The 14,749-nt window shown below is 42.8% G+C and overlaps 1 protein-coding gene across 1 annotated transcript in view; it reads left to right on the top strand.

Moving 5' to 3' along the window:
* ube3d (ubiquitin protein ligase E3D) overlaps positions 1 to 14,749 on the top strand; it is a 29,059-nt gene that overhangs the window by 2,686 nt on the left and 11,624 nt on the right. The window contains exons 4-9 of the mRNA XM_056285670.1: positions 8 to 98; positions 851 to 1,073; positions 1,513 to 1,585; positions 3,547 to 3,625; positions 5,090 to 5,198; positions 5,276 to 5,439. Of these exons, the coding sequence (XP_056141645.1) occupies positions 8 to 98; positions 851 to 1,073; positions 1,513 to 1,585; positions 3,547 to 3,625; positions 5,090 to 5,198; positions 5,276 to 5,439 (739 nt within the window). The remainder of the gene's footprint in view (positions 1 to 7; positions 99 to 850; positions 1,074 to 1,512; positions 1,586 to 3,546; positions 3,626 to 5,089; positions 5,199 to 5,275; positions 5,440 to 14,749) is intronic.

The raw sequence follows: 14,749 nt of genomic DNA, 5'->3' as shown, positions 1-14,749 counted from the left end.
TCCTCAGAGACATTAGAGGATGTAATAGAGGGTCTTCAGCCAAAAAAGAGTTATTGTTTCTACTGCCAGGTCTGCAACACCAGGCTACTACAGGACAGGTGAGGATGAGGACAAACAGAAAACCAGTTTATGGAGGGTTGTATTGAGTTAATTCCTGACCATGTGTTGTCAGTCAGTGTGACGGAAATGGAATGCTACCCTTCAGAAATAAAAATGTTTCTTGAAGCACGTTGTGGCATTGTTTTAGAAAAGTGCTACATAAATCAAATTATTATTATCTTGAGATGATTGGACTTGGCAATGGTATCTGAATGTTGCCTCTTGCTTTTTTAAGTCAGGTTAATTTATTTAGACCCAAATCATGGCAAAGTCACAATAACAGTTAGGTGGAATCAGAGTCTATTGCAAGAAGAAGATGACTTGTAAGCGTGGTCGCAGTAGATGGAGAGTAAAATGGTTTAAAATGTTTGTTGTTTGACATAAAAGCACTTAATTGTTTATATGATTTTTTTCAATTATTTTTCAAAAAGAACGTAAGGTTGTTCCTTGTTGTGGCTATATGAGCCGGCTAACAGTCTTCCCCTATAATAGCTGCATTACCGAGACACTCCCCTTGGCTAGGTCTGGTTTATAATACTCTTAAAAAGTGAGTTATCTAAAACGTCTTTCACATGGAGACTAGAGAAAGAAATAATGCCTGAGGAATGCCTGAAGTGAAACGTACTTTACCCTGCAGACCCTTATGAATACAGTTTTACTGCAGACTGAGATAAATGATGCAAATGATTTCTGTGTTCTTCCTATTAAAACTACAAATTGATATGTCCTTTTTTTCCTCCTCTCAACTAAGGGTGTTCAAGCGAGTGCTTCCTCTCCCTAATGGAAACTGGAATGCCATTGTGGATGATTGGTGCTGTCACCCAGACCCCTTTGCCAACAAGAAGTTGTTGCCTCGAGTTGAAGATTGTTTACTGGGCGATACCTTCCTCCTTGTAGCACGAGACAGTAGCTGTGAAGAGACTCTCACTGAGGAAGAAGGCCCTCTTGGCACAGAAGACAGCCAAGATCCAAAGGTGAGCGATACTGTTAAGGAGACAATTGGTTAGCATTTTTCTTCCTACCTCACACCCACATCCTAACACATGTCAGTTTGTGTAACCACCAACACATAATGATTTTAGATTAGCTGTGTCTGGTTTTCTGAAGTCAAACTCAAGCAATCTCCAGAGAGCAGGATTGATTTCCCTATCAGTAGTCTCTGTCCCTGCATGACTGAGACTGAGGGAAATTTAGAGAGAGACAGATGGAAAGAACAAGAGAACAAATGACAATCTTGGCCTGATTCATCATTCCCCCTCTCTCTTTCTCTGTCTCCCTCTCTCTCTGTCTCTCTCTCTCTGTTATCTAACACTCACTTTGTTTATAACAGCTAACTAAACTTGTGAATACAAGATTATGTGGTGATTTTATTTATTTATTTATTTGGATGGGGGTTTTTGTGCCTGTATATAGAAACCATGCCGCAGAGCAGTGCTCATATCCTGCAAGAGCTGTTTGTCAGTGCTGGGAGAGGCTTTAGCACCAGGTACACACAATCAGTCGATCAATCAACCAACCAAACAGTTCTGTCTGTCTATCTATCTATCTGTTCATCTATCTATCACTACATTCACATTACAAGCAAAATGTAGCCCAAATCTGATTTATTTGCCACATGTGACAGAGATCAGATTTTTTTCCAAGCAGTGTGAGTGCAAAAATAATTTTTTTTTCTAATTAGATTTGGGCCACTTTCATATGTGGTACTGGGATCCGATGGATATCTGATTGTGTCAGTATGGCCTGACTGACCGATCAGATCAGAATTCATGGGACTTTCACGTCACTCAAAATTGTACATGACTACTAGCAATAACTGCTAATGCAGCTACAACTATGGCTTTGGCCATTTTTGCATTCTCATCCTCAAGATCATTGTTTACTGTCATCAGACTACAGAGCACATTATCTTAGTAATGAATGCTTGTACCAGCGCGCCACCATTAATTTCATTCATGTTTTGTTTTGTTGGTCTCATAATGAAAACGTTTTTTGTTGTTGAACTCACAGGCGGATTGCATTATTTGTTATGAATACGTGTGCGGGCACAATCTGTTCACACTAAAATCAGATATGGATCACCTTACAAACATGAATATGAACAACCAAGTGAAAATATTGGATCAGGGCAAAAAATCGGAATTGAGCATTAAGAGCTGTAATGTGAATGAAGTCTATTGATCTGTAGGGATGGGTACCAAAACCTGGAATTAAATGGTCACTGGTGCTAATTATGTAAAACCGTAGTATTGATAAGCTCTGATGTTAACGGTTCTTCTATCGGTATTGGAGAAATTAAGAAAATAAATTTCCTATTTATTTTGGCCACATTAACGTTATCTTGCACCTTTTATCTCACCAACTCCGTTTCTAGTTAGATTAAGATGTAAGATTAACTATGGCCGGACTCGATAAAGCAGCAATCATTGGCAACGCTGTCTTCGGGAGGGGGGCGGAGTCGGCTTGTGTTCGTCATGTGAATGCGTCTCTGTGTGTGTCGGAAAAACAGTGGTTCGGCTTGGATTCGCCTTGTCACGAAAGTGGGGAGGCGCTTTCCTTCGAGACTGCCGGCCGGAGAGATGCAGTTGGCAAACGCATGCAATACGAGGGTGGGTGTTTGAATTAAAATAGGGATCAATTGGCCACTAAATTGGGAGAAAAAAGGGAAAAATCAGAAATAAATTTAAAAAAAAAAAAGATGTAAGATTAAGACATTTGTCTATGATGCATTTTCGCTATTCCCAATCCAGAAGAGAGATCTCTCTCAGAGCCTGTATTATGTGCGAGCGGAAGGTCAGGGCCAGCTCTCTGCCTCCTCTCAGACGCACGAACACATGCACATAAACACACGGAGCGCCTGCTCTTAGTGACAATGGCAGAGCAAGAACTAAACAGTCAAAAGTCTGGTAATACGTCACTAGAGTCGATGCTGACAATACTCGTCACAAGTGCAACAAGTCTTTTGCATGTAAGGGCGGAAACACAAGCAATGTTTCGAAATGTCTAGCGAAAGTGCATCAAATACAGGTGGAGAAATGCACAGTTTTCGACTACCTAGCTCATAGTTATCTCTCCTTGGCCCATCCACCTAAGGTATGTTATGTATGCTAGGAGCCTAGAGCCCACATGGCGTTAACTACATTATACAAACATGGGTTAATGATTAAAAGTAACGCTCTGTCCAGACATGAGAAAATAAAACCATGTCAATTCTGTTATTAAATTTTGTTTTTTCTCTTAAAAAAATAACCGATAAGAGTACCGTTAAAGTACCGAATCAATAAGCAGTATCAGTAAGAGTAGTAAATCTTAACGATACCCATCCCTATTGATCTGTCTGTCTGTCATCACTTGAGTCTTGTGACCAATCAGTCTCTGCACATGAGCTTTAATGAGCAGAGAGCTGTAGTTTGTTGAGTTTCTCTCACATTCTGGAATTTTTTACAGCAACACTCAAGCTTTACATCACAGAGATAGTGGTGGAGCCCAGTGTGGGAGACCGCAGAGTAGTGGACTCTCTAAACAGGTGGGTGTATATTTAAGTTTCACATGGTAAGAATCAATTTAACTATGGAAGCCAAGTGTTTTTTATGGAGGCTGTGGTGGAAAAAAACGGGCACAACTAAGTTATGTAGAGCAGGTAGTTCATGCAGAGAAAGATCATAATCATACGAGGTTACAAACCCAACTTGGAAAAAGTTCACACACACACACACACACACACACACCCCGCCAGTAACTCAGTGCCTCAAGAGCCATCAAATTCAAACCCATTGGATATCAAATAGCATTTGTCTCTCTCCATACTTGGAAAACAATGAAAATGCACATGACATGGCCTCTGCTTCTGGCCTACAACATCACCATGGACAGTGCTAGCATGCAGCATCATAAAACCTCTTGTTTACAAACTGACCAGACCAAGTCAAAGCAAGTAATGAGCAAAAAATAGAAATAATGATAAAATCAACCTTCACATGCAGAATATGCCACATGTATTGTGGTCAGATGAATCAGTATTTCAGGTCTTTTTGGGAAGAATGGACGCCGTGTGCTCCGGACCGAAGAAGAAAAGGACAGAAAGGACCATCCAGACTGTTACCAGTAACAAGTCTAAAAGCCAGGGTCTGTAATGGTATGGGGTTGTGTCGGTGCCCTTGACAAAGGTAACTTACCCTTCTGTGATGGCACCATTAATGCTGAAAAGTACATAGAGATTTTGGTGCAACATATGCTGCCTTCAAGATGACATCTTTTCCAGGGACGCCCATGCATATTTCAACAAGTCAATGCAAAACCAAATTTGCACACATTACAAAGGCATGGCTGTGGAAGAAGAGGGTGCAGGTGCTGGACTGGCCTGCTTGCAGTCCTGACCTGTCCCCAACAGAGAATGTGTGTCGCATTTTGAAATGCAAAGTGCGACAACGAAGACCCCGTACTGTCGGAAGAATGGGACAGTATTATGCCTGAAATGCTTCATCACTTGGTGTCTTCAGTCCCTAAACGTCTTAAATGTTGTGAATCAGAATGGCACCATTACAAAGTGATAAATGCTTTACTGTCCCGACTTCTTTTGAAATATGTTGCAAGAATCAAAATTGAAATGTGTTTATTTTGAAAAAAAAATTCATAAGGTAAAACTTCAAATGATGTGCTGTTATATTGTTTTCAATGTAATACAGGTCAAAGATCATTTACAAATCACTGTTTTCAGTTTTAATTTAACATACCATCCCAACTTTTTCTCATTAGGGGTTATAAAAGGCTGTTTGTAATGTTTGATATAAAGTAAATGTACCCATTTGCAGGAGGGATATTGTTGTAACAGTAAAATGTGTTTGGATTAGAGGGCTGCATGGCTGGAAGTAAAAGATGAAACATCGTTGTAGGTGAAGTACCAACTTTAGTGTTTCCACAGGGAAAAGGGGTCAAGTCATTTATTGGCCACTTTTGACACATAAGTCAATGTTGTTTCATTCCCTCACAGATTCCTTTTCCTGGAGCGAACCATAGCAGCCAGGCTACTGGAGCTGTCCAGCAGCCGCAGCAACTTCCACTTCGTTATTCAGACTCCTGATGAAAAAAACTTTTTACTGGTAAGAATCAATAAATGTGATTCAGAAGAAGTTGGGTGCATGCATGTGAACTGTTAAATGACTTTTACTCTCCCCAGCTATGGCTGTTGAACACAGACTCCATCATAGCGTCTGCCCCAGAGAAATCTGTCAGCGGTGACAGGCCCGTCTCCCCCAGTCTTCACAATCCATCACACAGGGCTATCAGAGCCCTGAAACTCCTCTACATAGCCTGCTCCGATAGAGGCGCCATGCAGAGAGAGTAAGTGAGAACATTTCTTCAATGCAACATTCTTACCCCCCCCTCTCCCTCTTCCTCTCTTTCCATTTCTGTCACCATTTTCTTCTCCTTAAACTTATCCTTTCATGTCTGAATCGTCATCGCTCTATCACCACCTGTCTCAGGTGAAGGTGAAGCATGAAAGGCTACGTCGGTGGTGCACAGAATTCAGGTCTATCAGAACATTTTTGCACTGAGGGTTTCTCTTGAAAAACCTAATTGTCTATTATTTTACAAATCAGTTTACCATCAAAGGGATCTCATCCTTTTAAAGTTTTTCACTTGTGTAAAATTGCCTGGTGCAAAATTCCCATCCAAGAAATGTTGTTTTGAGCGGGATGAGTCTTTGTATACCTGACAGGATCCACCAAGAGGTGTGGGTGGATGTGCCCGTGTACTCCACCATGTTTGCAGCAATACACCACTGGAGGAACCTTCCATCCTCATTATTTTTAACTAAATCAGCACTCAGCATCATCTCCACCTCCTCGTCCCCACAGACGCAGAGAGAAAAGGGAGGAAAGCTGTTTCCACTGATCTTGTTTTATTTTTTTTTAATTGTTTTGATGAGCCTTGTGGCTGAGTGAATGACAAGGGATAATTAGACAAAATTCAGATGAAAAGAAGGCCTCTTTTCTTTGAGCAGTAAATAGTATGGTGTATGTGTGTGTGTGTGTGTGTGTTTGTGAGATGAGCACTGGATGGGGAAAACAATAACTTTAACTACCTGGTGCATACCAGATCTATAGAAAAACTTCGTCTTGGCCAAGCAGTCTGTGGAGTTTTAGTATATGTCTGTTACTTTTAATTCAAAGCACCTCAGTGTTTTCACATAAATGTTGTATAGATATTCACCACTGCCATAAATAATAGACATGATACCCCCATTCGAATCAATTTTATCTTGAGTCTGAAATGCATCTATTCGGTTGTCAGCACTCAGTCAATCAGCATCCCTTTGTCAAACAGTCCGGCCATGAAGTGTCTGTTTTTTTTTAAGGTCTGTTACAATTGATTCTTACCATTCATGTTGAAAGTTTGGTGTCTGGGCTGCATTGACGTGAACCTTGTTTAAATTCAGTGTAGCCTCTGGAATTTGATGGATGTCTTGCAAAGCTAAAACTTGATGCAAAAGGCATTCGGCCCACTTTTTTTCCCTTACAAACCTTTACTGTTACCACTTGTCACTCATCTCTAACCCCTTTGAGATTTAAATGGAATATCAAAGGAGCTGTTGGCCAGATTCTCTGGCTGTTGGCCATCATAGCAGGGGAAAAGTGAACCAGGTCAGTTACATCTGGAATTTTGTGTTGTTCAATCTGTCACCAATTGTCTAGAGAATTACCAAGAGAATTACAAGTAAATTACCCTTATGACATGCAAAAGAGCAGTGACTTGATGAAGAGTCTGTTAACAGTTTCATGCACCAGGGCATCCGGGTAGCATAGCGGCCTATTCCGTTGCCTACCAACGCGGGGATCGCCTGTTCGAATCTCCATGTTACCTCCGGCTTGGTCGGGTGTCCCTACAGACACAATCGGCCATGTCTGAAGGTGGGAAGCCGGATGTGGGTGTGTCCTGGTCGCTGCACTAGCACCTCCTCTGGTCAGTCAGGGCACCTGTTCAGGGGGGAGGGGGAACTGGGGGGAATAGCATGATCCTCCCATGCGCTACGTCTCCCTGGCGAAACTCCTCACTGTCAGGTGAAAAGAAGTGGCTGGCGACTCTACATGTATCGGAGGAAGCATGTGGTAGTCTGCAGCCCTCCCCAGATCAGCAGAGGGGGTGGAGCAGCAACTGGGACGGCTCGGAAAGTTGCATGCACCATCATATAAGGTTATAGTTTTGATTGGGCCGGAGAAATCATGCCCGGTCTGACCTAAGCCCGGAGAGCTCAAACCCAAAATCTTATGCAGGAGCGATGTCACAGAACATTAATAGACCAGGCCCAAAAAACTCAGTGTCTAGAAAACAATTGTTCTGTGTATTAGGCTATTACTAGCTTCCTTGTGTACCTAAAAGCCAAATTCATTGTTGTATCCAATAGGATTTATAAAAGATAATGTGTTTTACTTTTTCCAACTTAGTCCAGGTGATATTTGCCAAATTTGAGGCGATATGTTCACTTTTTCATAAAAGCATGAAACCCGATAGACTTGTACAGTTTGGGGCCCTGGACGTTTTCAGGAATGGAGCCATCACAAAAACACCTTGTGGCGGCCATGACTGCCATTTTACTTATGCCATTTTACTGCTATTTAAATTATATATTTTGCATCATATCTCCTGAACCAAACATGATAAGACAGAAAAGGTGATGTCTACCCCTATGTTTTGATGGTCAAGGATTACAATGATACCATATACAACATCATAAACTGTTCAGGTGATTCAGTGATGTGAGACGGAAATCACACAATCTTAGAACCTAGGCTAGACTTTATAATATCATGTCTGTTGCATGCATGATGTGTAGCGTTTTAAAAGCTTAATCATTTTGTTCATTAACCCTGACAAGAGTGACTGTAAAGAGTAGAACAATATTCAGTATTAGCTTAGCAACTTAAAGGTAGAACGAGTAGGTTTTGTCGTTTGCGGTTTGTAAACACAACATTCAGAAGTTGGGCCCTCCTCCCCAGCTCAACAACACTAGAAGCACACTCCCCCTGACCACACTTGCCAGAACACATCCCAGTGTACAGACCAGGGACGACTGGTATAAATGGGCTATCAGGGCTAAGCCCTCTCTGTCTTACAATAAACATGAGAAAATTATTGTTAAAAAAAACCTTAGAACAGATTGTTTTGAATTATGGTGAAACCTAGAGCAGCAAATTATTGTTAAAAAAAACCTTAGAACAGATTGTTTTGAATTATAGTGAAACCTAGAGCAGCAACAGCACCGAATAGTCACAAGAAAAGCACAGGATATATCTAAGTGTGCTTATTTTTTAAAGCCCAAACATGGTAGCATCAGCTTCCATTCATCTTCGTAGTACGTGAGTGACAGGCGTTGTGGCATGCCTTCTTGATTTGCTGATCATTTGGGCTAAATTACATTACAGTCATTTAGCCGACGCTTTTATCCAAAGCAACTTACAATAAGTGCATTTAACGTAGGAAATCCGGGTCGATCGGCAGCAGGGGCCTCTGAGCGACGGGGCAACCAGGCGTCCCGAGGCAGCAGAGCGAAGTGGTCGGGCGAGGGTGTAGGGCTTGACTGTGGCCTGGAGATAGGAAGGAGCTGTTCCTTTCACTGCCCTGTAGGCTAGCACCAGAGTCTTAAACTGGATGCGAGCAGCTACTGGGGGCCAGTGTAGGGACATTAGAAGTGGAGTTGTGTGGGAAAACTTAGGGCGGTTGAACACCAGACGAGCTGCAGCTTTCTGAACAAGCTCCAGAGGTCTGATGGCCGACGCCGGGGCACCAGCAAGGAGGAAGTTGCCATAGTCCAGCCGGGAGATGACCACAGCCTGGATGAGCATCTGTGCCATCTTGTCGGTGAGGAATGGGCGAATCCTCCTGATGTTATAGAGGAGAAATCTGCAGAAGCAAGCAACCAATGCAGCGTTTGCAGCAAACGACAGTTGGTCGTCCAGAATCACACCCAGATTCCTCGTAGTTCATTCAGCCGTCAGGCCACTGACTTTTGAGAAATGACAGCGGACGCACAATGTAACGGTACATACAGTGAGGTGCTACTTCTATGTCAAACATGCTCTGCCCTCTAACAGGCTTCGCTATTGGTTTACCTCTTTGAGGCGCCGCCTTGGCTCCTGAGACAGATCTTTTCCCTCGCCACCTAATCAAGTGGTAGGAGCCACACAGCATCTCTCCACCTATAAAACCCCAGCATCTCCACAACTCATCTCCCTTTTTCACTCAGCCACCTTGAGTATGGATCTTTGATTTTTTTTAAAAAAAAATTTCTGGCACCCTCTGGTGTCGCAGTAATGTCTTCGCCGACCAAGACCTGCTCCGCTGTGATGTCTTCACTGGACAGCCACCAGGCCTGTTTCTTTTGCCTCAGTTGATATCACCTGGAGGAAGCCGAGACCTGCCCTGCCTTCCTCACTTTTGGAGCGTGAGAACAGGCAGAAGTACGCTGACTTCTTTTGCCTCTCCCGCAATGGCCAGGGGCCAGCAAGCAAGGGGGAAGCTGCCCGTTCTAAATCCTTCTTAATCCAACTTAAATAGAATGTGTCAAAAACAAAATGTATTTAAAAAAATCATTTCAGAAACACGTTTGTTTGTTTGTTTGTGTTGTTGTGTTGCCTGACTTCAGGCCCAGCCAGTGGGATTCTGCTGCAGTTTGATTCTGCCACAAGCAGTTGTGCTCAGGTTGAAATCCAAAACTCCACGTCAGATCATACAAGCATAGAAATATATGGAAAAGGTCTGCAGAAGGGTTTTTCTTAAATGGCAGCCAAATAACCCAACTGAGCTAGTTTAGCTAGCTGTTGTTGTTGCCCATGAGACGGCTTCTAAACCATGTTGCATTAAGTCATGCTGATTGATGGCAGGCTGAGATAGTATTGGGCTTGTTATCTGGCACTACCAGTACTTGGAGGAGACTGTTCTTCTCTGGAGCTGCACAGATGGTTTAAATGTCACCCCAACAAACTGGATGAGTGCCATACAGACAAGCTATCAATCTTACCTCTCCAAATCACTCTTTCTCCCACCCTCAATCCCCCTCTCTTCTTTTGCTCTCTCCCACACACATATACAGTGCATCCAGAAAGTATTCACACCCCTTCACTTTCCCCACATTTTGTTTTGTTGCAGCCTTATTCCAAAATGGATTAAATTCCTTTTTTTTCTCATCAATCCACACACAATACCCCATAATAACAAAGTGAAAAAGGTTTTGTAGAAATTTTTGCAAATTTATTAAAAATAAAAAACTGAAATATTGCACGTACATAAGTATTCACACCCTTTACTCAGTACTTGGTTTGGGCACCCTTGGCAGCGATTACAGCCTCAAGTCTTCTTGGGTATGAAGCTACAAGCTTGGCACACCTATATTTGGGGTATTTCTCCCATTCTTCTCTGCAGATCCTCTCGAGCTCTGTAAGGTTAGATGGGGAGCGTCTCTGCACAGCTATTTTCAGGTCTTTCCAGAGATGTTCAATGGGGTTCAAGTCTGGGCTCTGGCTGGGCCACTAAAGGACATTCACAGACTTGTCCCAAAGCCACTCCTTCGTTGTCTTGGCTGTGTGCTTAGGGTCGTTGTCTTGTTGAAAGGTAAACCTTCGCCCCAGTCTGAGGTCCTGAGCGCTCTGGAGCAGGTTTTCATCAAGGATCTCTCTGTACTTTGCTCCATTCATCTTTCCTTCAATCCTGACTAGTCTCCCAGTTCCTGCCGCTGAAGAACATCCCCACAGCATGATGCTGCCACCACCATGCTTCACTGTAGGGATGGTATTAGCAAGGTGATGAGAGGTGCCTGGTTTCCTCCAGACGTGACGTTTGGCATTCAGGCCAAAGCGTTAAATCTTGGTTTCATCAGACCAGAGAATCTTGTTTCTCATGGTCTGAGAGTCCTTTAGATGCTTTCTGGCAAACTCCAAGCAGGCTGTCATATGCCTTTTACTGAGCAGAGGCTTCCGTCTGGCCACTCTACCATAAAGGCCTGATTGGTGGAGTGCTGCAGAGATGGTTGTCCTTCTGGAAGGTTCTCCCATCTCCACAGAGGAACGCTGGAGCTCTGTCAGAGTGACCATCGGGTTCTTGGTCACCTCCCTGACCAAGGCCCTTCTCCCCCGATTGCTCTGTTTGGCTGGGCGGCCAGCTCTAGGAAGAGTCCTGGTGGATCCAAACTTCTTCCATTTACGAATGATGGACACCACTGTGCTCTTCGGGACATTCAAAGCTGTAGAAATTATTTTGTACCCTTCCCCAGATCTGTGCCTCGATACAATCCTGTCTCGGTGGTCCACAGACAATTCCTTTGACTTCATGGCTTGGTTTCTGCTCTGACATGCACTGTCAACAGTGGGACCTTATATAGACAAGTGTGTGCCTTTCCAAATCATGTCCAATCAATTGAATCTACTACAGGTGGACTCCAATCAAGATGTAGAAACATCTCAAGGATGATCAATGGAAACAGAATGAACCTGAGCTCAATTTTGAGTGTCATAGCAAAGGGTGTGAATACTTATGTACATGCAATATTTCAGTTTTTTATTTTTAATAAATTTGCAAAAATTTCTACAAAACCTTTTTCACTTTGTCATTATGGGATATTGTGTGTATATTGATGAGGAAAAAAAAGGAATTTCATCCATTCTGAAATAAGGCTGTAACATAAAATGTGGGGAAAGTGAAGGGGTGTGAATACTTTCCGAATGCACTGTATATGAACACACAAACATGGACACAAGCATTCAAGTTTTATGTATTGCCTGTTAACCTGATCAGTTTGATAAGTCAAGCTGACTTAACTGAAACTGCAATGTCATGCTGTCAACATAGTTTTATACAAGCTTTACTTGACATCATCTGAGACATTAGCTATGTAGTACATTGGCAGTTACAACCCTGTAATTTTCTCTTACTTTTTACTTTTATTTTTATTCTGTCTTGTGTGTGTGTGTGTGTGTGTGTGTGTGTGTATAGGGTTTTTTTTCCGAAACCGTCAATGGTGTTATAAGTGCTCAACTAATGAGGGGCAGAATATCAACACAGATACAGGAAAAAAAAGTTTTAATACATTGCAGTACAGGCCCGTTTCATGCGATGCGCACTCATCAGCTGCTAATGTGGTTAAACCAAGAATCATACAGTTAACGTTGCCCAGCGTCACGCCCCTAATTTCCGTTGGACAGCAACCAATCAGATGAGACATTTAAACTATAACAACCAATGGGGTAGGTACTTACGATGCACAGCAACCAATGGAGGGGTAGAAAACATTACAACCAATGTGTTAAGGGACTGGGGCTTGTTTTGAAAAGCATTTAGGGGCCAGGGCACTGTTGAAATGGCATACATTAAAAATATAACAAGGTAATTTATGTAAATCATATAGTTGGATGGTGTTGGGGCACAGTTGGAAGGACAGGCAGTTAAAATATAAAAACAAAAACCTCTAATAAATGTCCCGTGTGTCATCTAATGGGGTGGGAGAATAATAAAGACGTTTTACTTATAGTTACAAAGGAGATATCTTTTTTCAGTGTCTTCAGCTGGTGGCAAATTCATTTCTACAATTCAAGCTGGACATATCAGGTCTGCAAATAATAAAATACTTTTCTGCCAAGCATAGGTTACATCTTTTACCGCTAATTGAATATGCATTGCTCTTTACAAGGATTTTCCATGAGACAGAGTAACCGATGTTCTTGTCTACCAATGACCAAATGTGGCAGCTCAAGGCCATTGCATTTTTTGCATGTTCATTTCTGAAGCTAATTGTGTGGGCGTTAAACCTAATTTTAAAAGGGCCCTCTGTTAATCCAACGTAAGTGTCCACATTGCAGTTGTCTTCTCTTGTCACCGATGCCTGGTAGATGACTCCCTGTCTGGCATTTTCCTTCAAGAGGACATGATGCCTTAGCACGGCATTTGCAGTTGGAGGTGTTTGGTTGCGGTGAGGGGGTCTGTGCCTTGGCCATGATGCTTGTGTTGTGGGATGAAATAACCTGCTGAACATTTTGCATGCAGCTGTAGCTCATTTTGACTGTGTTCCTGTTGAATATTTTTCTCAATTGATGGTCTGGGGTAAGGCACTCATCCAAAAGCTTGAAAAATGGTTTTCCAATATTAGAGGCCACAGTGTCGCTGTAGGGAGGATTATACCAGGTGATGTTCTGCCTTCTGCTGCGTTTTTTTTTTTTTTTTTTTTTTTTTGCTGGCTGTTGCTAATTGATGGTGGATTGTACCTAAGCCTGAAATCATATCCACATGTTTGTAAGGCTTCTTGGTATGGGGGGGCTGCTTCATTAAAGATGGCTTCGCTGGATGATAAACATGAGAGTCTCTTATTTATGCTCACTGGGATATTTTTCAAGATACAGGGCGGATGATTGCTTTCTCTGTGGATGTATTGCAGTGTATTACCGGGCTTCATGTACGGCCTGTATGTACCATTTTTAAGGTGCAATGAGATGTCGAGGAAGTCACTTTTGTTTTTGTTAGCCTCAATTGAAATTTTTAGTCCATTGCTTGCAAATATACTACACATTTTCTTTTTTATTCTCTTGACTTCTCTTGCTGGTTTGTTGCAGACTGCCAGTCCGTCGTCTCTATATAGCCCGACATTGATCTGTAGGACCTGTAGTTGAGACAAGTACAAGCCCACTAGCTCACAAGTCTCTGCCCTGTCGAAGCTGCCCATGGTCACGTCAAATTTGCTGTTACCTTGCTTTTGCCATGGAATTCCCTTGTGGTATAAGATTGACTCTTTGGCGTGGGCTATTATGTCTCTGTCTTGGTCAGATATTGTGGTGTATGGTGAGGCAAAGTCAATAGCTTTGTTTAGAAACTCTTTAGTTATGGAGGGGTTTGCTGAAAACGTTGCATCGGTTTGCTCGCTCCTGCAGATTTCTCCTCTGTAACATCAGGAGGATTCTCCCATTTCTCACCGATGAGATTGCACAGGTGCTCATTCAGGCTCTGGTCATCTCCCGGCTGCACTACAGCAACTCCCTCCTTGCTGGTGCCCCGGCGTCGACAATCAGACCTCTGGAGCTTGTTCAGAAAGCTGCAGCACATCTGGTGTTCAACCGCCCTAAGTTCTCCCACACAACTCTCCTTCTCATGTCCCTACACTGGCTCCCAGTAGCTGCTCACATCCAGTTTAAGACTCTGGTGCTACCCTACAGGGCAGTGAAAGGAACAGCTCCTTCCAATCTCCAGGCCATGGTAAAGCCCTACACCCCCGCCCGACCACTTCGCTCTGCTGCCTCGGGATGCCTGGCTGCCCCGTCGCTCAGAGGCCCTTGCTGCCGATGGACCCGGTCACAGCTCTTTTCTGTCCTAGCCCCACAGTGGTGGAATGAACTCCCTACTGATGTCAGGACAGCGGAGTCACTGCCCATCTTTCGGCGCAAGTTGAAAACTCACCTCTTTAAGAACTACTACCCTGTTACTTGTTCTTGGCAGTTATTGTATTCACTCATTTAAAAAAAAAATCTCTTTCTTGCACTTTTACTTAAGCACTGGTTTTGCTCTTAGATGCTTGTTTAGATGCACTTATGACCTCTGATGACTAGTAGTTCTCTTGATTTCCTACGTTAAATGCACTTATTGTATGTCGCTTTGGATAAAAGTATCGGCTAAA

The sequence above is a fragment of the Lampris incognitus genome, chromosome 9 (genome assembly GCF_029633865.1).
Source record: "Lampris incognitus isolate fLamInc1 chromosome 9, fLamInc1.hap2, whole genome shotgun sequence".
NCBI classification, from domain to species: domain Eukaryota; kingdom Metazoa; phylum Chordata; class Actinopteri; order Lampriformes; family Lampridae; genus Lampris; species Lampris incognitus.
Note: the sequence above shows the minus strand (reverse complement) of the source record. Positions and strands in the feature narration are given on the sequence as shown.